Source organism: Apostichopus japonicus, chromosome 9, assembly GCF_037975245.1.
Source record: "Apostichopus japonicus isolate 1M-3 chromosome 9, ASM3797524v1, whole genome shotgun sequence".
NCBI lineage: Eukaryota > Metazoa > Echinodermata > Holothuroidea > Aspidochirotida > Stichopodidae > Apostichopus > Apostichopus japonicus.
In genome coordinates, this window is record NC_092569.1 from 7112201 (window position 1) to 7136313 (window position 24113).

Below are 24113 nucleotides of genomic sequence, written 5' to 3' on the forward strand. Positions count from 1 at the left end.
ACTCGAGTTCAATTTAAATGTTGTTTAACTTGTGTACACGCTGTTCCACCGATTCATTGTCTTATGTCTATCCATGTCATTGCTGGAAATTATAGCAAAAAATTCATCCAAAACCCGTTTAATTAAACTACTGGTTACTTACGTGCATGTCTGCGTAATACCAAAATAAACCTGAATATGTATATTCTTAGATAGTAGTCTGACAAATAAACAACGACGTTACTAGCTACGGTAGTTTGTCTGCATTTCCGGTCCGGTGCACTCGGTAAATTTTGTTGGCTTCCGTAGCCTTCAAACCATCGATTCAAGCATTCTTCCAAAGAGTGTCAACATCGAGTTTGGAAGTTTTAAGATCCGTATTCTCGAACCAGGAGCAATTGTCGACAGTTTTACTGCAGGTTTCAGAGAAGATTATCGGTACCGAGCTATAAGTATCAAACACGGTATGTATTCATTACTTATATCAACATTCTTACACTCATGTATTTGTTGCCTATAGGCTCTCGTTACTTCAAGGTTAATATCTTACCCGACTTTATGATATAACTATCCGTGAAAAGCCATGTATGTATTTGATAAGACGTTATTTGTTTCATAGATTCAATAAACCCAGTGCATTTGCATTTAGCTCTGACTTAACGAAGAACAACTATGTAATTTGTATAGTCCTAGACATAAAGTATATATGTTTTGTTGTATGTTTTGTAACTATTTGCTTTAAAACAGTGTTTTGTGTTTACATAACGATCTTCTCCATTTAGTCCAATAACGTCAAGAACCCGTTATGGTATTTCTCGCAGTCAGTTTTAGAAATCCCTCCCTCATAAAGTCATTTTCTTCGACCATTCACGGGAAACCAAGCAGGATTAATCCTTAAATAGAAGAGGGTCAGCGGTATTGAAGCTACCATGGTCGGGATTGTGAGTTATATGAAAGCCTTGGAAAAATCTATATAATTGTTAATTAAAACAGTTATTGTTCGCTTTAATATTTTTCATCCATGACTGTATATACTCGCAGGGTGAAGCTTGGTATTACATAGATCACTAGGCAAACATAATGGAGTTCTTTTATATCTTTATGTTTTAGAGATTAGTTTACTTGCGGATGTTTGCAACTTCGTCTATCAAATCAAATAAAAGAAAAATTCTTTAATTGTGCTTGAAATAAAGTAACTTCACTATCACTGAGGAACGTGTAGATAAATAGTATCCAAATGTATGGTGATACTTTCTCAGTTTACAGGTTTAATTTCTACAAATCTGTATTCAGGCTTGTTGCATGCTTTCAATATAACATAATACATTTAAAACGTTTCGGGGTTGATTAAATACATATCGATCCCACATGATCATGCTACATTAAAAAGTGTAGGATATTGTACCTGAATGCATGTAACACTCTCGCGACTGTCCGCAACATTATGGGCCGCGACTCAATGTTTGGGTCGCAAAGCACTTTTGCTGGGTCGCGAGATCGTTTAAGAAATTGCGAGAACAAAACGTGAACTTACTTGAGTGGAAGTCTCGGAATATTGGACACGGTGGCACTGCAGGGTTTGCCAATCGCATGATTGCATCGTCTCATCTTCGCCGCCAAATCGACGAACTTGTGGTAAGCAAGCAGAACCAAGCTATTAGCAATCACATTCTAGCGGCATTGTAATAGTAAATTGAGGGCGGAAGGGATATGACCGATGGGTGACGCAGGCGCGTAGCCATGTGGGGAGGGGCGAAGGGGCGACCGCCCCCCCCCCCTTGAGCATATTTTTGTTTGTATGTTTTTATGATATCGCTAGTAATTTCAAGCTTAGATGCAACTTACAAGGCCTGGGAAGTGCCATTTCCAGCGATCTGGGAGACATGTTCAGCTAAAATGTTCTTGTACGTGTACCGACAACTCATGGTGGCGCTACGCTTAGATAGTTTTCAATGCAGAATCTACGGCTCGATAGTTTGCCTACTGTACATGCAGGTTCGCCCCTCCCTTGGCAAATTCCTGGCTACGCGCCTGGGGTGACGGCCCAATGCCGTGAATTTTGTCTGGGTCGTGGCCTAGAAGGATTGCAAACCGCTTCTATCAGGCCGCAAAAATGATCCAATGCTATTCTCACAACCAATCAGCGTTGTTAGATTTGTTGTAACATTTCCTCATACTGTCACTCTATATACTCAGAGAATTATTTTTACCATTTCTCGAGAACGTGTGTATATATGTGTGTGTTTACGTTTCAAGGACAACAACTTAACACGGAAGTCTTGATATAAAGGGGAACGATAGCCTGCATATCACTTTCCTCGATAACTAAATGTTATTTCTGGTTACTTCAATCTAAAACAGAGAGCATAGATCTAAAAAAAATCACTCTACAAATATCATGACAAGTTTTATCAACAGATTAAGGAAACAAAATTTGCATTGCATCGAAACTGGATGCAGTATTGTGACTAATGGATTGCATACTACTTCAATACTACCTTACTGAACTGTATAACAAGTTAATCGATGGTAATTTATACAACAGTTTGATATAACAGCTTATATAAGAAACTTTTATTCCAGAGCACCATCTCATTTGGGATGACCGAGAGATGTTCGCTTTCATCTTCAATCAGTGAAAGGTTTGAATATTTCGCAGTCCAAAGCTGTGACAATTACCCATGCTGAACCAATATGGTAATCAATATTGTTGTTTTAGAACGAAATTCCGAAATAGAGGCTTTAATTTTCATTTACATCAGGCTAACTGGGCGAGTAAACTATATCATTATGTAGTCCTATTTTGATATATTTACGTCATCACATACGCCGCCAGTAAGGACAATATTTTTCTTTCCAAAAAGGTTCTACGGTTATGAAAACAAAGAAGTAAATATTCATGTATAATCAGATTACTTATTACAGGCTAAGACGCACAAGAAATGCTTCGCTCCGGTGACCGTAGATTCAAGTCGTGGGTGTTGTCAGGAAGAGAGGGAATTATAGTTGGTTACGGGAGATTAATCAACTGGAAAAGATGCTGCTCACAAGTTAGTTGTTCCTGGAATAAGAGTGAAAAAAAAAACTCGTCTAAGGAGTTTGAAACGTCTTGTGAAGGGCGTACAGTCTTTATCTCTAGGGATAGTGTAGCTGCAAGGGTTGTAATTCATCTATAAAAAACAAGCGTTGTTAATGACGGAATGTATTTCAGGAAGAGAAAATATGACAACCACTCATGTTTAAGTGAACAAACCCGAAAAAGAATTTGAGAGGCTGTATAAAGGCCACCGCAGACATGCGCAGTCAATATACACTTTGCAAGGTTGGCGTTTCTGCTTTTCAAGTTCATTTTAAATAAATAAACAAAAGTTGCAAATGCTCTGATAAGTTAAGTTCGCTTATAGTGGCATGGAACTCCAAAGGACCACACCGATAATGATTTATTTCTAAAGTAAGGCAACTACGTCACCAAACAGAAATATAAGTGTTTGCTATAAGTTACTTTATAAGCATACAGTCCATATCCCAATTTGTTTGGCTAAATATTGAGCGGGAGGTCCGGGTCCGAATCCCAGTGGAGGCCGGACGTTTCTCACTGTTCTTGATTTTAGCAAGTAATTGCCGTTTGAAATATAGGCTATACATAAACATAAAGCCGTACTTGGAGAGAGAGAGCGTTAAATGTTATTCATCTGAATTATGTTACAATATCGTTTTATTTTATCTTTAACAAGGTTTTGACTGTGCATGGTCTGTAAATTTAAGGGCACAGAGGGTACCATACAACACCATATATACACCAATCAAGTTCGAAGATCATCGGGTTCAGGAAGTGTAGATAATGGCTACAATGGCACACTCTATTTGTTTACACGCATTCACTTATACTCATGAGCATTCATTTTTGACATTTACCCTGAAAATGATAACCGTTGCCCATATTCTTTCTTGTCGAATAATATCCCGTAACAGCCCCAATCATAACCCAAAGCGCACATTCTCTCATGTTCACCACCACAACTCATATGGAGAGAACTGAACTCAAATAATGCCACAAGTGTTGTTTGAAGAACACTTCATCCCAATACATCGTAAATCATGTAAAAATCATGTAAACATCATGACGGTGAGATCATGTAAATAATGGATTGTTAGGTATTTACAAAGTTTTATAAATGTTCACTCAACACAGCTTTGCTATATTAGTCTCAAGATATATAAGATGCCAATACTTTTGGTTATTTGTTTATTTGATACACTGAGTAGAAGCATCTCATGAATGAGAATCCTGCAATGAATGTATTGAGAGACACAGATAGCTGTGTATCCCTTATGAGCTGAAATTCAGCAAGAAATATAAAAAATTGAGTAAATTCTTGAAAGATGGATGGCTGTTGCAGGCGAGTCTCGCGACCATGACAACAACCACAATAACGAAAGTGGGATATGCCATGAAAGATGCACGTTAAGTTAAATATCACAGAAGATGTGTCATTAACGGACATACATCTGCAAGTTTACACTGGGCTTATTCTCTGGATTGAGGATATTTTCGTTGTCACACTAAACATAGCATACTCTATAATAGAACCATTCCAATTTCACAACTTCGCTGGGAGTAAAGTCTTCATATAGCATGAAGAACGTTTTGTATGTACTTATCATTACTTGTAAAAGGTTTTTGACCGTATTGTGTTCAAATATGTTCGAATTGGCACAAGAATGTTACCAATAAAGAGACCAAGCGTGGTAAAAAAAAATGTAAAAAAATGAAGAACGTCATAAATGAAAATTTGATAAGACTGATGCGTGAATGATAGAGACACACATGTTTCCTGGAAAACTTATACAATATGTAAGCCTAAATGTATATTTATCAAGTAATAAAATATGTGTCGTAATCTATAAATAGTATTCGTGAGTAATGAGCTTTAATTATACAGCAGCAGACAAGGAAAGTAATGGCATCAGCGCGTGTTGGTTATAGAAGCAACGTTCAAAACACTCAATTCATGGCCTACTTTAGGAATTCACAATTAAGAGGGGTGAGGGAGGGGGGGGGTCAGAAAAGGACCTTCACCACGTGATAATATTGTACAATACACGGGGTAAAATACATGCAAATGGTCAGACCACCCACCCCTTTGCTTGAATCCGATTTTGGTAATAAATCAGAATTTTGTTAATGGATGTACAAGCTGGGGGGAAGGGATTACCCTACTGGGGTAGGGCACACAGTGGGGCAAGCCCCCCCCCCCCCACCCACCCCTCCCAGTTAGTGTACTATAAATGACCCTAAAATTCAAGACGGTTTTTATAACATCGAGCATGGTGTAAAAGCCATTCTTGAATAAACTGGTTGTGGAGTAACCGCTACCGTGGTTAGTGTAGAATAATCTAAATGAAAATACATTGTTTGGTGATAAAGTATTAAGGCATATCCCAAAGTCCCATCACTGTAAGTTGTCATTATATAAGACAGACGGAGTGGTGGGATTATCCCCTCTCCGGGTGGGATTATCCCCTCCCCTTAGGAAATAATGAACAAACATTTATTTTTAGCCGATGTATATCTAAGAGACATATTATATCTTTGAAATAATGGTTTGTTGGTTGACCTCATTTTCATGCACCTAATAAATGAATAAAGGTTATTAACAAGCATTTGCACATGATAAAAACATGTCATTACGTTAAGGCTTGGTTTCATTCTTCTTCTTTTTCATCTTATTTTAATCGATATCTGAACGTCAAATAGTACATTGAACAAAAACACAGTATGATTGTATAAGATATAACATTCAGTAACAAAACATTCCTATAACAACACATATACTGTCCTCTGATCAGCAAAATTGTCAATAAACAATTAGGTAAACAACTTGTATGAAACTCACTTATGATATTCAAATTAGCTTTCATCAAATAGCATGCATCCTACATGAAAAGTCCAACCTTATTTATACACATAAATTCCTTTACAAATTGTTACTGAAATAGAAACGGACTGTTACCGACAGCTATCATATGGTATTCTACGACATCGACTCGGTTTCATTCGATATAGACCAACATGCGTATTTTCCCGAACCACAAGGGTCGATGCCTCGGAAAAATAAATCCAATAGAAATGTGCCGGATATGCGCACGTTGATATCTTGAAAATGAAGTTCCTATGATATTCGGTTACCGTACAGTATGTAACGAATTTGTAACAGTAGGAATTCAGGGAGAGTCCCTAAATATATAAGTTGTTTATTGTGACACTGCAACATATTGTCTTGCGCCGGATTATAATACAGAAAGATAACAGGAAGGTATAAAATGAAAGGAAAAAAACATAAGAAAAGAAATAAAAATCAAAACGGCTTGAAAATTCTCCATGTGGAATACTAATGAAATGTGGCATTAGATATTCTGAAAACTGAGACAATAATTCTATATTTATTGCGAGCCTTATGAAAGATAGCTAGAACACAACGTATCGTTTTAATATTTGACCTTCTTTACTAAATCCTTTCGTGTTCTATACGTCATTAATGAAACTCAATGAACACCTATAGCCACTACTTGATTATCTCATTTGTATATAATAAGTAGTCACATGTAGATGAGAAGCTCATTCGAAGAAGTTAATTCCAATACAACGCAAGTATCAGCCCTCCTCTATAGTATAAGCCCCCTCTATAGAATAAGCCCTCCTCTATAGTATAAGCCCCCCTCTATAGTATAAGCCCTCCTCTATAGTATAAGCCCCCCTCTATAGAATAAGCCCTCCTCTATAGTATAAGCCCCCTCTATTGTATAAGCCCCCATTATAGTATAAGCCCTCCTCTATAGTATAAGCCCCCCTCTATAGTATCAGCCCCCTCTATAGTATAAGCCCTCCTCTATAGTATAAGCCCCCCTCTATAGTATAAGCCCCCTCTATAGTATAAGCCCTCCTCTATAGTATAAGCCCCCTCTATAGTATAAGCCCTCCTCTTTAGTATAAGCCCCCTCTATAGTATAAGCCCCCTCTATAGTATAAGCCCTCCTCTATAGTATAAGCCCCCCTCTATAGTATAAGCCCCCTCTATAGTATAAGCCCTCCTCTATAGTATAATCCCCCTCTATAGTATAAGCCCTCCTCTTTAGTATAAGCCCCCTCTATAGTATAAGCCCTCCTCTATAGTATAAGCCCTCCTCTATAGTATAAGCCCCCTCTATAGTATAAGCCCTCCTCTATAGTATAAGCCCCCTCTATAGTATAAGCCCTCCTCTATAGTATCAGCCCCCTCTATAGTATAAGCCCTCCTCTATAGTATAAGCCCCCCTCTATAGTATCAGCCCCCTCTATAGTATAAGCCCTCCTCTATAGTATAAGCCCCCCTCTATAGTATAAGCCCCCCTCTATAGTATAAGCCCCCTCTATAGTATAAGCCCTCCTCTATAGTATAAGCCCCCTCTATAGTATAAGCCCTCCTCTTTAGTATAAGCCCCCTCTATAGAATAAGCCCTCCTCTATAGTATAAGCCCTCCTCTATAGTATAAGCCCCCTCTATAGTATAAGCCCTCCTCTATAGTATAAGCCCCCCTCTATAGTATCAGCCCCCTCTATAGTATAAGCCCTCCTCTATAGTATCAGCCCCCTCTATAGTATAAGCCCCCCTCTATAGTATCAGCCCCCTCTATAGTATAAGCCCTCCTCTATAGTATAAGCCCCCTCTATAGTATAATCCCCCTCTATAGTATAAGCCCTCCTCTATAGTATAAGCCCTCCTCTATAGTATAAGCCCCCTCTATAGTATAAGCCCCCTCTATAGTATAAGCCCTCCTCTATAGTATAAGCCCTCCTCTATAGTATAAGCCCTCCTCTATAGTATAAGCCCTCCTCTATAGTATAAGCCCTCCTCTATAGTATAAGCCCCCCTCTATAGTATAAGCCCTCCTCTATAGTATAAGCCCTCCTCTATAGTATATGCAAACCTATTTGTGATTCGTTCCTCTCCGCATGCACTATGGAGCCGTTATTTTCGCTGCCAATTCTCTTATTGCTGAAACTACTGTTACCTATAACAACCGAAACATTGTAAAAATGGTCACTTCTTATAACAGACGTGTTTTTGGTTAGTTGTGCTGTCGAAATGTGTGTCTTTCTCATGATAGGTAATACACTCCATGCATGATTTAACGTTTACGGCGCCACTCGGTATGGCCGAAAACTTGTCCAGTCGAGATAAATCAGTTCCCAGTTGACCAATTTGGTTTCTGTTGGTTTAACTTTCTGGTCGAAGCTATTAAATACTCGTTCATTAATATTAAACACGAATATTGATCAGTTATTGTTTTCCATACGTTGAAGAAAGTATTAGACCTGCAGAAGGGACTGTACTTGCAGGCAAGTATCCATGGAAACCTTGGTATGCTGATCTGAATGCAGAGTATCTTTTACTCGCACTGTGCATGTGGTATAGACTCTTGTAGTTTGTTGTAGAGCATTACACAATAACAGTGATGTATACTCCTTCTGTTCAATTTCCCCTGAAAATAGCATTTCAGGTTGTACTATACCTACAATAGTCTAAAGGCTAGCCTAGAAAATCGTCAATATGCATCTGATGTAACGTAAAACTAAAATATCATTTGAGGAAGGGATCGAATTAACCAACACTTGCCGTAATGCCAATAAAAATCATCCGTGTATACCAACGGCTATTACTAACGTTGAGCTCTCATAATCACCTCAATAATCATTACATTTCTTTAATCAAACTAAGTCAGGGTTCAAAAAGTGTCCCAAACTCCAGCGATATTTGAGCCAGAAAAACAGTATTAAGTAGTTGCAGGAAACGTAAAGATAGTAGTTGCGGGAAACGTAAAGATATAGACGCAAGATATTTACGAAAGATCTCATGAATATTTCTTTTCTGTCATCAAGTGTTGTTGAAATTTCTTTTGTGCCGTTTTGAAATCTGTAAAATTTATGCCGGGTCCTGCCATTTTAATGTAAGCAGTGGCGTAGGAAGGTACTTTTGAGTGGGGGGGGGGGGCTGAAGACTGATGGCCAACCTCTGGGAGTGGTCTAAGGGGAGCGGTTGTCCCCCTCCCCTTTGGAATTTTTTGCATTTTCAGGTGGCCTCAGATGCAATTTGGTGCAATATAGCACACTTCAACACCCACTCCATTTTGTAAACTTAATTTTGTATTTTCACCTGGCCTTAGATGCAATTTGGTGCTCCAAATGAGATTTTTTTTTCTCATTTGGAAATGAAAAAGGGGTTTTCTGACTTGCGAACCTGGGGCGGAATGATACTTCCGCCCCTCCACAGTTTTCACTGGGGGGCTGGCGCCCCCAGCCCCCCCGGTTCCTACGCCCTTGAATGTAGGTACAAGTCGTACCCTAAAAGTAGCCCCCCCCACACCCCACCCCACCAGATCCTTAATGCAAGTCCTGATGGACGGTATTATGTCATTACGACGATTAGTTTATTGTAAGAGTAACTTCTATTACCATAATGGGGAATCCAAAACGGATTTTATATTTCCACACGTTACTTAAAGTCTTCAAATGTCTATTTGCTTCACTATAATAGTTTAAGTTGTTCTACAGAATCTTAGAAGGGACATCACACTCACGATTCGTGTACACATGGCCAACCTGTCACATCTGTAAGTTGGGCCATTTGTAGGCCCAACCATCTAATCAAAACGTGAAAACTCTTATGTATTAACCCCCAAAAAATGTAAAAGAATAAAATATTGCGGTCTTGTACAGATCGAACTGTCTTGAAAAATATCAAAGTTCGCAGTGAATATGACAGTTTTGGACATTGGGACCCTCTTGACCAAATGGAAAATGACCCTTTCGACGAGAAACACTAAGAGTAACTGCAGTTGGGTGTATAATGACAAAATGCCGTAAACCAACAACACGGCAAGGATCTGAAATTAATATGTTGTTGTGATAATGTTTTGACAAAACTTGCTAAAGTTATTCCTTTTTTTACCTATATATTGTCAAAATCGATTATCGTGTGTTCAAAACGGCCATTTTGAGAAGGCTTACTTTTATTCTCGATTACATATCCCCAAACCGGTATTATTGAAGTATTGTTTTCAGTGGTCTATATGAAACGGTAAGTTCCAGATTTTGACTTTTTGTGAAGGTGGTACCAATGTGTCTACATTTTACCGTGTTCAAAGATATCCTATAGAGCATATCTTCGTTAATTTCATAATGATGATGGTGTGTGGTCCTGGGATCACTGAAGTCCCGTGTAGGGGGTCGGGACGTCCTTCTCCATAAAGATTGAATGTTAAATGATTGATTCCTTGCGGTATATTTAGACTGTAAGCTGAAGAGTTGACTAGAATATCACTTCACAGGGCCTATAAATAAAATATATTAATTCATATTTTGAAGTTGTTTAATGTATAGCTTTTTGAAAGTTGAAGTAGTTGCAAACATTTGTATTGAATATTATTGATTACATTCGCAATAACACTCGAATTGTTTTCAATAGATGAATTTAAACAATGGACATGACCTACATGAATCGGAGACACAGCCGAACGCCAAACGTCAGAAAGTCAGCCACCAATCAAATGGAAACATTGACGAAAAGCGCCCCCATTTGCTTGCGTCATCAGACGATGCGTCATCAGACGATACATCATCAAAGAGTCATGAAGAAACGCTTCAGAAAAACCAATTCGGAGACATGGTAACCGACCCCGACATATCAACAGATGAATGGGTCAACATATGGAAGAAAGGCAAAACCAAATTCCATAAGAAAGACGTCCACTCGTAAGAGATTTCACTGCTTGGTATATGAGATATTAGTATGCATGATGTAGATCGCAAATCACTGTTTTATTTTAACCGTTTACTCGAGATATATATGCATCGAAAGATCATTAAAATACAGGAATGTTTATCTGTCAGTCAATCCATATTATCGAAACATTGCTCAACCTAAACCAGTTTTCCTGTTAACTAAACATGTTCCGTATTTCATGTTCGCAATTCATGTTCCGTATTTCATGTTCCGCATTTCATGTTCAGTATTTCATATTCCGTATTTCATGTTCCGTATTTCATGTTCCGTAGTCATGGCGGGATGATTCCAGCTCATTTAGCAAACTTGAATTTAAGAGTTCTAACTAGTTCTGTGGAGACAATAAAATATCGCATTCCTTCACTTTGCCTTCTTATAACACAACCATCAATACCTCCGTATTTCAGGATCATCAAAACTTACCTTCCGAGGTTAATCGAGGGCAAGAAAAACCCAACATTCCTGTTGCCTCTTTGCGGGAAATCAGTGGACATGAAGTGGTAAGTGGTATCCATCTATCTAAATATATATACCTATACACGTACAGAACCTACCGAGTGTATCAGAACATAATTAAAACGTGTCAATTTGATTAGCATACTAGCACTATGGGAATATCGCATCTGCACTGTTTTCTCTGGCTAAGAAAGTTAAGTGAACCAATTCGAATTATGCAAGGCCTGCTGCTTAGTTAGCTTCAATATAGCTTCAATACATACATACATACAATATACTCCAGAAGTGGCAGCCGTATTGTCTATTCTTCGTCTTTGTTTTTCTGTATAGGTTACTAGATCAAGGTTTAAATGTCAGTGGTTGTGAAATTGCTGAAGAAGGCGTGGAACAGTTTTTCCAGGAAAATAATATAGACTTCACCGTAGAATCATTGGGCGGAAAGATCGAAGGTAAACTTTACAAGGTAAGTCTATTTACATGACTCATCTGCTTTAGATTACTTAAAAAATTTCAAATACTCAAATAAAAGTAGAAATCATCTTTAATCTGTTCTATTGGATATAGAAAGTAGTAACTTAGTCGCAACATCAAAGCGATATGATCTCACTGTATGCTGTCCTGATTGTCCCGTGATTGTCCCGTGTAACAGCATCCCTCATTTCGTGAGGTACACAAACATACAAGTATTGCTACATTTTATGTCTATACTGAAGAGGGGAAAGGCTTCCCAATAATTTTAACATAGCTAAATTGGCGAGTTGAACATCTGCTATACATGGGAACAAAATGATCCTTAAGCTTGGAAAAGTTAGATAAAGTAACAGCCAATAACAGTGTAAGCAAGTATTCACTTTTGTTGGTTTATTGTGCGAAACGTTGCTCAGCTAGTCATTGCAAGTCGGTCTCGAAATCGAGTTAACATTTTTCTTGAAAATGCTGAATGTAAGACCCTGGTTATATGATATTCAAATTTTGTCGCAATTTGAATTTCATTTAAAAATTAAAGTTTTCAATAAATTCAAATTTGGATCACCGATGAAGTGCGCGATGATGGGAGGGGTGGGATTGGGTGGTAAGACGTGATATCCACATATTATACAGGTACGTTTTTTGCACTGCAAAAATCCCCCCCCCCCCGCCCCGCCTCCCTAACTGTTTGCTTAACCCCGCCTTCTATCATGTCGCCATAACCCATTATACGTTAACATTGTTGTAATGAGTTCACAGTGTTGCAATGGTAACAACTTAATTTCTTATTACGTTTGTAGGGAAAGAAACTGCCAGTTACCATCTACGTTTGTGATTTCTTCGAGTTACCTTCAGTGACGTCATGCAGATACGACTGTGTGTGGGATCGAGGATCTTTGGCGGCCATCAATACGAAGGATCGATCCAGGTTTGTGTTTTAATTACAATACTACGAAAACACCCAACAAAATACAGAATACAGCATGTTTTAAATGATAGACCATGCATTAATATAGGTTATTAAGATTATACCTATAAATAGATTAAACAGATTTAGAAGAACGCACACAAGACAGCAAAAAGAATGACAGGTCATTAATAAGATATAGTCAAGAGAAAATTTATATGTGCCAGATAAAAGAGGAGCATATTCTAAGCATCCTGTTGTAATTGTATTCAATTCCTATATATCGTTTTTGAGATAACAACATTTGAAGTACCACATTTAGCATCATAATTGAAGCAAACAGGTGTAATGTCATTGTAGCACAATGACAAATTTGTTTTACTTTTGTTTTGTCTTCAAAAAATATAAACAATTTACTAAGCAAACTCGAAAATGTATATGAAACACTATCGTAATTGGTATGTTGTTAACTTCACATGCCCTATAGGTTGTTTCGTAAATTTGAAGTCCTATATCTCAATCCAAGGTCAAAACAATAAAATATAAAATCAAGTAATGCAAAACACTTTTCTGTTGGTGTGTAATTAAGACAACACACCTGTAAAGATTGCTTCACTTATCAGCTTATCGCACAAACAATTAACAATTGTCATGATCTCGAGAATGACATTTAGTAATAATAATTTAGTAATCAGCGGTCTAGCGTGCGTTACTCACAGGATTAATGCACGATCGGGGGATAATGCAAGGGCGGAGCCCGGGTGCATCCAGCGATAGCATTAACACCCGGAGTGCATTAATCATGTGAGTAACGCACGCTAGACCGCTGATTAACCCCGTTCATTCATACACTACCATTTGTGTGGGGGGAAATCATAAAACAAAACATTTTTGGTTACATATAACCAAAGATTTATTAAAGTGATGCCCCGTAATTTTACCGTGCGTTGCTCACAGGATTAACCACGGTCAGCTGACCTGAATGGACCAATAGGATTTAGGAATCTTTACTAAGTATGAATGAACATGCAAATTAATCATTCAAAACTCAATTGACCTCGGGAATATCCTTTAATGCAACCATTGCTACAGTTTTGCTACCTAGTTTTTTCATCCTTAGTCAAATCATCTTTGCATCTCTTTGGTTCATCTAAGTAAAGTCTTTCAACTTGCAAGAAGAAAAGAAATATTACATAACTTAAGTAACAAGCAAGAACTAGAATGAAAAGCGTTAGTTGAATAAGAACAAGCAAGAAGTTAATTCTGTTTTTTTTTTATTGCTCAAAATGTATTTTTAGACATAATATGTACACTAGAGGAAATTGAATTTTCTACTCGCAAAATACATTTTAACTTGTGCAAAAAGTTGTTGCACATTAAAGCCCATTCTTTCATTTGTTACCAAGGAAATATAATATTTTAGGCGGACTATCAAAACGTTATAAGGATACTTTAAACATATAAGTTATAAAATTACAGAAGGAACATAACTCATGATCTCGCTTCTTAAAACGAACAAGAACACAATATGTGCCAATAATGTGGTGAATGGAATGCTGTACTGTACGGACACTAATCAGGTGCGTATCCAGGGGGGGGCGTTGGGGGCGCGCGCCCCCCGGGTAAGAAAAAGAGAAGAGAAAAAAAGAGAAGAAAAAAGGAAAAAAGAAGGGAAAAAAGAGGAGGAGGAGAGGAAGGAAGGGAAAAGAAAAAGAAGAAAGAGAGAAAAAGGAGAAAAAGAGGAAGTAAAAGAAAACGCGAAGACACCGGGAAGAGAAAGAAGAACAGTGACATCATTACAGCGCTGAAGGGTAGCCAGTGACGGATCAATGATTTCGTAAAAGTGTGACTCACCCTACCCCTTACACCGACAACTCCATTTTTTGACGTTTCCATTTTCCTCTCTCACTAATGATCTATATATATACTATATATGGTCTATCATAACGCGTGTGTAGAATTATGCTATGAAACCAACTGTGGCTGATCTCGAACTCGACCGTGTCGTCGGGGAACATGACTCTTTTGGGATGGGGGCGACCGCCCGCCCCCCCCCCCCCATTCAGCATGTTTTTAAATGATACCGCTAAGTAATTTCAAAATAGAAAGTGCTTAGAGGCAACTAACAAGGCCTGGGAAGTGTCATTTCCAGCGATCTGGGAGACATTTTCGGCCAAAATTTGCTTGTACGCTTCGCGCCAACCTATGGTGGCGCTACGCTTAGATAATTTGCCTACAGGCTTCGCCCCTCCCTTGGCAAATTCCTCGCTACGCGCCTGTTCGAATTTGTAACGCACAGCAGATATCACATCATATCAGTGAGCATGAAAATGGCGTTCCAGGATAAAAAGCCTCAAAACTGTCCGACTTGCCTGAAAAAATAACGAAAAATTTTCGCGCGCAAAGCGCGCGTTCAACGTGTTCATGTCAATATCATATAAGCAAGCATCGGTTATTACATCGCATGCCATCATGTACCGTACGGTCCGTTAAAATTGCGCAGTATACCGCGGGATGCTAATGTAAACAACGACATGTCTCGTGTAGATGTATTAAAAGCATGGAGGTCCAATTATGTCAAAACTCTCTTTTACATTAGTAATGGCGAATTAGGGCCTGCACCCCCGCCGCGCAGTGGCGGAGCGTCCATATGGTCAGGGGGGCGGATGCCCCCCTGACGGACTCAAATGGACTGCTGGCGCTTTTTCAGCTCTTTACCACTTTTTACTTATTCTAGATTATTGACTTTTTTATTGCGCTCTCATCTACTTATTGATATTTGTCACATTTTGTTGATGTAATTTGGCGATGACACCTTATTCTTCGTTTATCTGCAAATTAGCCAGGCCCGGAAAGGGTCATTTCCGGCGATCTAGGGAGTATCTTTACTCAAAAATTTTCTGTACGCTACGCGCCAACCAGTGGTGGCGCTCCACTTAGATAGTGTCGAAAGCGCCCCTTCAGACCATTCTCGCCACTCCTGACCAATACCCCTAGCTCCGCCACTGCCGCCGCGCCTCCTACGCCTATGTGTGTAGTGTTCGATTTCGGAAATATCTACTATTTTTTCATTTCCTTCAACCAAGTTTTATAATAGCCGTTATAACAGGTTTTAATATTTCTACACCAATAAATTAACGAAAATTTCTGACCAACATTCTACATCACACTTCTCTACTCGTGCAATTTTGACCGGTCTGTTAGGGGTTGAAGGAAGTTTTTTTCTATATTGGTTGTCCATAGATGAAATTTTGTACAACATTATGGGTCTGTTTTGAAGTGAGTTTATTCACGAGAAATGTGAATTTTCAAATTCTGAACAAATATGGGGCTTAAAACCTTGAAAAGTGGGGCTGACGGGTATTGTGGGCCGCGACGTAGAATCACCTACAAAAGCAAAGACCCACAGGAGATGCGATCAGGTCGAACATGATGTGTGCCGGGTTTACAATCTTCAAAAAGGTTATGGATGGAAAAAAAACTATTAGGAAATACTTGGTTCTCGGGCAAAAAGTGTACATCTGGTTGGTCATTTCAAGCCCGAGAAGTGCCGTTTCCGGTGATCTGGGGGGTTTCAAAACAAGAAATTTTCTTGTACGCTGCGCGCCAACCGATGGTGGCGCTCCGCTTAGATAGTAATTCGCGCCCCCCGGGTTTGAAAATCCTGGATACGCGCCTGCTAATGGTGACTGACATATTCAATGGCAGCTGGAGGAGTAAGTAAGGATCCCCGTTTAATTCTTATAAATATATTGAGAAAGGTTGGGTGTGGTATGGGAACTTTGACATGGATCGTGATTGGCATTAACATTTCAGTTTTAGTCATGCGTGCTTTCCATTCCCTAGAAATAGCGAAAATTATCAAGCAAAGACGATAAAGAATAGGCAAGACAAACAACCTTAATGAAAGGGTTGTGAATATCAGTAACATTACACACAAACAACCTTAATGAGAGGGTTGTGAATATCAATAACATTACACTCCATATCATACTGAAAACCTATGCAAGTACAGACCAAACACAGACAACGCAGTTTTCTTATCTAACTTGGACTACATTATATACACACAAGATAACAATGAAAGACGAAAACAGATTATGCCATTAATGCAGTAAAATTGTGAATTATTGCAGGTATTGCAACGTCATGAAAAAGCTTCTTAAAGCCGATGGTCGTTGGTTGTTGGATGTGTTTGAACTGGATCACGTTAAGTTTGCTGGACCACCATTCAATCAGGATACAGAAGAGCTCAGGCAACTAATCGGTAAAGTATAATAATGTTCACCGTCATACGAGAGACCTTAGATATCTAGAAGCAGGTGATCTCATGACACGACCTGGAGATATACCTGTATAGAGTCACGCCGTACCTATCAAGGTAAACTAATATGGACAACTTCATAAACCCATGTGCGATCAACTGTGCAGCCTGATTTGGAAGAATCTGCTGAGAAAAGCAAACCCAAGGGCCATGATAATCAACGACATATGTCATTGGCATCATTTGTGATAAACCCTTAACTCCTCGTCACAGATTAACATATATCTATAATTTCGTTTGGGAAATATCATAGGGCCAACTTTCATCCATATCCAAGAGGGAAAACTATTGTATTCTTCTGATTGTTTTCTTTGTATATTACAATGCTGATGTGCTTGTAATAGAGAATATTGAATCTAAATATTGAAGTTCTTTACATGACTTAATACTTGAATTAACTTTCAGTTTATATTCACAATGAAAAGAAAGTTCAATGGAAAGGAAAGGTTTGATTTCCAAGACGCACTGTGACATCGCACATTGAAAAATAGCAGCCTCGAGAGGCCAACACACATCTTCATCGGCACTATCTTTTATAAATAGTTAGTAAGTAGGGATGGCCCCTCATACACGTATAACAGTTAACGTTTTGACAGCGTCACATCTGGTAGGCTACTTCCAATTCCCATATTATGTTGAGGGAAAGTTTTATTGACAAGCACTCAGCGACTAGTCAGTCTTCTTTGCTGACATATTTTATTTAATAAGTTGCTTGGAGAAAAATAATGACTTAAGACTTAAAAAGGCAACGTTACTGCGTTATCTAATAATAAAATGGTTGGATACTTATTTTGTATATCAGTGTCGAGTGCGAACGTTCATGGATATCAGTTATTTATAATTTCGTCTTTTTCTGCCTTTTTTTCTGTTCTTAGGAATACAGTATGATTTCGAACAGTTGAGAAGAAAGGATGCTATGAATCCATGGAGCGAGACATGGGGTGTATCCTACTTTATTGTGAAAGATTTTCTAATACAACAAAAGTCTGACAATATTTAACGTTGGTGTTCGAATGGACCCTGCAACGATCCTGAACAGGAAGAAATGTTGACTTCTCAACACTACAAGTTCATGCACTAGCTTATCACGCAGACGTTTACCATGTTAGAAATTGTAAAACATCGTATCACGTGACTTTAGCTTCACTATATACACCCACGAAGGTGGACATCATAGAGCACGCTTAGATAACCGAATGGGACCTATCCGAGTCAGCGATTTATTATTATCCTCATATATAAAGGACACTGATGATCAAGATATCTCAATTATGTATTCAATTTAAGTTCTTATCATTTGCTTTCAGTCATTTAGCTTTTTTTTCCATTAGTTTATGTTGATATAGGTTACGTAGTGTGGAAGAATGAAGTTATAGATACTGTAACTGTATAATATGGGCATAGCAAGCAGTACAAGTGCGCCCTCCCTCTTGTGAGAGATTGTCTGTCTTTCTGTTTTAAAGTGACATCTAAAATATCATGTTTATGCAAAGAGGCTCTGCAAATCCTTACCTGATAACAGCGTAACTGTCAGAGGTTGAGATTAGCTTCACTATACTCCGACGAAAGTGGACATCATAGGGCACGCTTAGATAACCGAATGGGATCTATCCGAGCTAGCGTTATATCATTGTAAAGGACATAAATTAGTGTAAAGGAGACTGATAATCAAGATATCTCAATTATGTATTTCAATTTAAATTCTTATCATTTGATTTCAGTCATTTCGCCCTTTTTTATATTTACTGTAGTTTATGTTGATATAGGTTACGTAGTGTGGAAAAATAATGTATAATAATAGATAAAATTAATAGATACTGTAACTGTATGTGTAAAAGTAAGCTGGCCTGACGTTTCGATCCTAGCAGGATCTTCTTCAGAGGCTAAATGACAAGTAACAGTAACAGAAGGGACAAAAACACGCACAGAATACAAACAGGTTAATGAGCATGGTGAACACAAAGAGATAGGTGTAAGGGGATTAGTATACAAGGGATGGAGAGAAGACTGAAAGAAGCATTACCTTCAAAGAAACGGGATTGCCATGGGCACCAGGATGGCTCCTTCCTTTGCTTGACTGTTTATGTCTAGCCTTGAAGAACGCATGCTCAGTACAGCTCCCTGCCGTCCTCTTATCTGGTGGCGCTACATTGATGACATCTTCTTCGTTTGAACCAGTGATGAAGATAGCCTCTCACCTTCATAAATCACATGAATTCTTTCCACAGCACCATCAAATTTACCTCTGAGTACTCTCACCAACAGGTTATCTCTCTCGATGTGACTGTTCGCAAGGAACACGGTTCTCTCTCTACAGACTTATACAACAAGCCCACAGACACACACCAGTATCTCCATTCTTCAAGCTGCCATCCCCGTCACTGCAAGTCTGGAATTGCCTACAGTCAAGCACTTCGTCTTCGTCGCATTTGCTCTAACAATTCCTCTTTCATTCGCCATACAGATGCATTGGAAACACCTTACTTCCATGGGCCATATTGCCAGAAGGGTGCGTTAAGCCATTCAAAGAGTCCGCTCCATATCCAGATCATCAATTTTGGCAGTGAAGGACAAAAGGGACGAGATTGCGACGACAAGCTCCCCCTGGTTGTTACTTTCCACCCAAATCTTCCTTCTCTTCAGCAAATCACCTCTAACAACCACAACATTCTCCTCACTCCAGATAGACTCCAATGAGCTGTCCCTGAAAAACTCACCTTCGCCTACAGACGTCCACGCAACCTACGAGACCTTCTTGTGCGTGCTGCTGTTCCACCTCTAACTTCTAACCCTACACCCATTCAGCATGGTACTTTGAAATGTGATCGTACTTCGAGATGCATCGTCTGTAGCCACCACATTGTTGAATCCAATACCATCACCAGCCACAGCATGCAACTCACACACAAGACTAAGGGTCACATCACTTTGCACAACCACTAATGTCATCTGTCTGATCTCTTGTAGAGTTTGCGGCATCCAGTATGTTGGCGAAACCAAACCCACCCTCAAGAAGCGATTCTATGGTCACAGACCCATGGTTAACATCATGAAGACTGAGACCCACAGTTGGAGAACACTTTAACCTTCCCAACCATACCATTAACGACATGTCTTTGTCCTTCTCCAGTTTATTCCCTACCCACTTCCCTTAATCCTCTCTTGTCCCTCCACTGTTTATCTCCTACCTCTCCTCTTCCCCTGTTTGTTTGTTTCTTCTCTCCATCCCTTGTCTAGTAATCCCCTTTACATCTATCTCTTTGTGTTCACCATGCTCATTAACCTGTCTGTATTCTGTGCGTGTTTTTGTCCCGTCTGTTACTGTTACCACTTGTCATTTAGCATTTGAAGAAGATCCTGCTAGGATCGAAACGTCCGGCCAACTTACTTTTACACATTCTTACACAGGCTCTCTAGTGGGGATAACAGTTTTATTTTTATTTAGATACTGTAACTGTATAATATGGGCATAGCAAGCAGTACAAGTGCGCCCTCCCTCTTGTGAGAGATTGTCTGTCTTTCTGTTTTAAAGTGACATATAAAATATCATATTTATGCAAAGAGGCTCTGCAAATCCTTACCTGATAACAGCATAACTGTCAGAGAGAGCCAAAACTTTGAACACAATCTCTGATGTTAAAAGTACCTTTCAACCCTGGCTCTAACGGACATTTTAGGCCAATTTGATCAGCCATTTTCATTATTTCTTTTTCATTATTCTATTATTATTGGTGTCTGCTATGTACTCCCTTCGTAATATGTCAACAACCTGGTACACAAATGAAACTAAAAATCTGTTTTTTTTTGTCCTTTGAAGATTCTTTTATTTCTGAATATTATTCTCATATACAGTAGAATAGAATAAAATGCACAGATAGTCAATGCACCATAATAAAGCTAACCAATGCAAGCATTAAAAGATAACAATTATACCAACATATAGTAAAAGGGGAATGACAGCCTACAAAGATTTGGTCACCATGGATGACAGGAGAAGGCGATCTTGTAGACATGCAAGGATAACTGTCTTTGTGGTCTTTGATGTTGGCCAGGGTAAATAATCCCCACAGCAACAGAACCAACATCTTGTTATGTCTGTATTCAAAATGCACGTCACATATGTTACAGGTACACATCATTGGTCAAAATGTCTCCTGCCAATTTGGTTCAAAGAATATCAGTTGCATGAGGTTAGTATCAAGTACCTAGGGAACAGACTGTATGTACATTATAATGCTGTCAAATAAATAACACTTACACCTGAACACTTGATCTGAGATAAACACGAAGAAGAAGATAGAAAAACAAAACCCTATCAAATGACATTGCACTTTTCTATGGTAATTCTTAGCATTGTTCAAGAACAAAGGCTTTGTCTTCTATAAATGTTTCTTAATTGGTTATAATCATCTTTTGTACTTAATGCTTGTTTTGATTTATGGTCATTTAACTATTACTGATGGATAAAGCGCTGTCTACTAACTTTCATATTTACAAATTAATGAATAACACACACTGATAGAGAAGTCAACAGAACCTGTGTAAGTTGTTGGACATGTGTGGACACTTCTAACACTGTCCTGGTTGGTTTACAATTGCAACCATGTGTCTATCTATGGATAGGTCCCAGTCTCAGATGTACACAAAGCAGGACAGTTTTATCCAAAGAGGTATGGTATTTGACCAGTGTAAACTAACCATGACATGAGTGTCCGACCAAATACCTATGGTTGCAATGGACTGTGACATGTGTCCACTGATGTATGGTCTGTGGTAAAGACCAACAGTGACGTAAGCATCCACCAGCAGACAGGTTTGTGGTCTACACAGTTTACTCTCATATCTTCCAGAATGTATGAAGACAATCATGATGACAGACTCATAGGCACCCAACACTCACATTAAAAACTATATCAATCCTATCAACTTGATTACTGTTGGATCACAATTATCAGTACTACAAACCCAAAACTAAGAATGGATAAATGTTCAATATACATAACCATATAAAAGTCTTCAACTACACGTTTTATTCAAAAGGCAAGAACCAGTAATACATATTAATTGATTGATATATATACTTGAAAACAGACTGAACTGTGACATTAACCAAGTGGCTAGATGCTAGCAACTACTTAACTTTAATATCTTGCTTCAACAACCACTTAACTGTAATATCTTGCTTCAACGATTACTTAACTTTAATATCTTGCTCCAACAACCACTTAACTTAAATATCTTGCTTCAACGATTACTTAACTTTAATATCTTGCTCCAACAACCACTTTACTTTAATATCTTGCTCCAACAACCACTTAACTTTAGTATCTTGCTCCAACTTGAGGAAAAAGTTTGAACTCATTTCCTCCACATTTCACATTGTTGTTCAACTTTTTCAATACCTCTCTGGATCAGTGGATGACTCGATCTTTGGGTCATATGTAGTGTTAACTGATTTAAGAAACACTGATTAACTTTGGCCATTTCAATACCTTGCCACAAGTCTCCCATTGCTGGACAGTGAAGGTAGAAGATGGCTCAAAGATATGGAGGTACTGAGGAAAACTGAAACCTTGCATGGCATCCTGAATATTCAGTTCCAGTGAAGTATCCAGTGAAGCATCATGTCAGATTAACAAGGATACCTAATAACATGAGAGCAGAGTGTTACAAACTCCCTGTTAACACCCATACATGCTAACTTTACTGGAGGACTTTACTGTGAGACTCATGGTTTTATGTATCATCTCACAATAGAATCTACAAATCTCACATGTAAAAATCTCAAAAAGTGAAAACAATAGTTAAGCAGATTAACATGAAGCTGTGGATATTTTTGCACTGTTAGAATGTCACACACCATCTTTGTACTTACTTTTAGGACTTGTACCTACCAAAGATTATTGCAAACATTACATGTATATAAGCAATGAAACAATTGATTCTTTGAGTAAATAAAGTTTAAAGACATCTTTCCTAGTTTTAGAGAAGAGCACATATCTATCCTTCCTTGTCACCTCATAAATGTGTAATCAGAGCTGTGAATCAGCCAATGTAGCTAACATTCACATGCAGTTAGTTACTGGCCTAAATAACTTACAAATGGCGATTCAGCTATTTCTCCAGTCCATCTCAATTACATGTCTGTTATAGTTCCATGATAAGAAGTTACTTTTATTACACTAATTACATGACATATCACATGTTAGTAGCAACATCCCTTGAAACTCATACTAAAGTCAACTTAGTTACCTTAGGTTCCCATGCTTGGTGGGGGGGGGGGGATCTAAGACCACTAAAGCTGGAGGAAAAAAAACATGCAAAAAAAAAGATTGAATCACATAATGTTACTAACTTTGTACCTTACTATGCCTTACCTGTTAATAAGTGTTAGTTTGCCGAATACTGGTTATAATTTACCCCTTACCCCAAGTAATGATTCTATTAAAAGTATCTCAAAACAATGAAATGTGATGATCTCTTTCTGAAATGATATATGTCAATTCACTGCTTGCTTTATAACGACAAAGCAAAAGAAATTCTAAATTCTCCCCTGGTTTACTAGCAGGCCACCAAGACCTTGGAAACTGAGACAGCAGCAGCACTTTTGTTTGCATGGGATTGTTGTTAGATATGTAATGCCAGCAAGTAGGTCTAACTAGGGTAGTACAAGTCAGCTCAATCTGAGAATTAGTTCCTATCTGACAGCTTCTATCAGGCTTGAGAAGAAGTCTTACCAAAAAATGTCAGTAAGGTGAAGAAAGATAAAAGAAAAAGGCACATGAATGTACAAAATACCAATGTATAGAAGCAAGAAATAGACAAGAAAATGAGAATTTAAGCTACAAAAAGACCAAATTATTAAAGGAATGATCTCATCAAATTAACCACCGATACAAAACTAGAAACTACCATTAGACATCAAAAAAAAAACTCTTCCATACATTTATATTAGCAAAGATGATCGTTGATTGCAGCAAAGACATCAAATGTTAGAAAATTGTTTCCAGTGGTGTAATTTTTTCGTTGATCAAGGAGAGTCGCTTTTATGGTTAACCTATTTAATTTACTGTAACTACTTGCAATCCTACAAACATCTGTTAATATATTATCACATCTCTTGACGAAATAGCTTTCATGATGCTATTGTTAATTC

At 38.3% G+C, this 24113-nt stretch overlaps 1 protein-coding gene across 2 annotated transcripts; it reads left to right on the forward strand.

The window, feature by feature from the left end:
• The first annotated feature begins 229 nt into the window (after positions 1-229).
• Positions 230-24032, forward strand: LOC139973050 (probable thiopurine S-methyltransferase). Of its 2 annotated transcripts, none has more exons than XM_071979411.1 (7): positions 230-443; positions 10485-10771; positions 11210-11302; positions 11589-11721; positions 12527-12654; positions 16770-16904; positions 17837-24032. In XM_071979411.1, exons 2-7 carry the CDS (start codon positions 10485-10487, stop codon positions 17955-17957), a joined length of 897 nt encoding a protein of 298 aa, XP_071835512.1. In that variant the 5' UTR covers positions 230-443; the 3' UTR covers positions 17958-24032. The 2 variants fall into 2 exon arrangements, with proteins under 2 accessions (XP_071835512.1, XP_071835510.1); XM_071979409.1 differs by having other exon boundaries at positions 233-443; positions 16770-16900; positions 17833-24032.
• Positions 24033-24113: the final 81 nt, after the last annotated feature.

Coding starts and splice junctions, on each gene's coding strand:
- LOC139973050 (XM_071979411.1), top strand. CDS start 10,485: ATGAATTTAAACAATGGACATGACCTACATGAATCGGAGACACAGCCG. Junction 12,655..16,769: donor AATACGAAGGATCGATCCAG/GTTTGTGTTTTA, acceptor GAATTATTGCAG/GTATTGCAACGTCATGAAAA. Junction 16,905..17,836: donor CTCAGGCAACTAATCGGTAA/AGTATAATAATG, acceptor GTTCTTAGGAAT/ACAGTATGATTTCGAACAGT.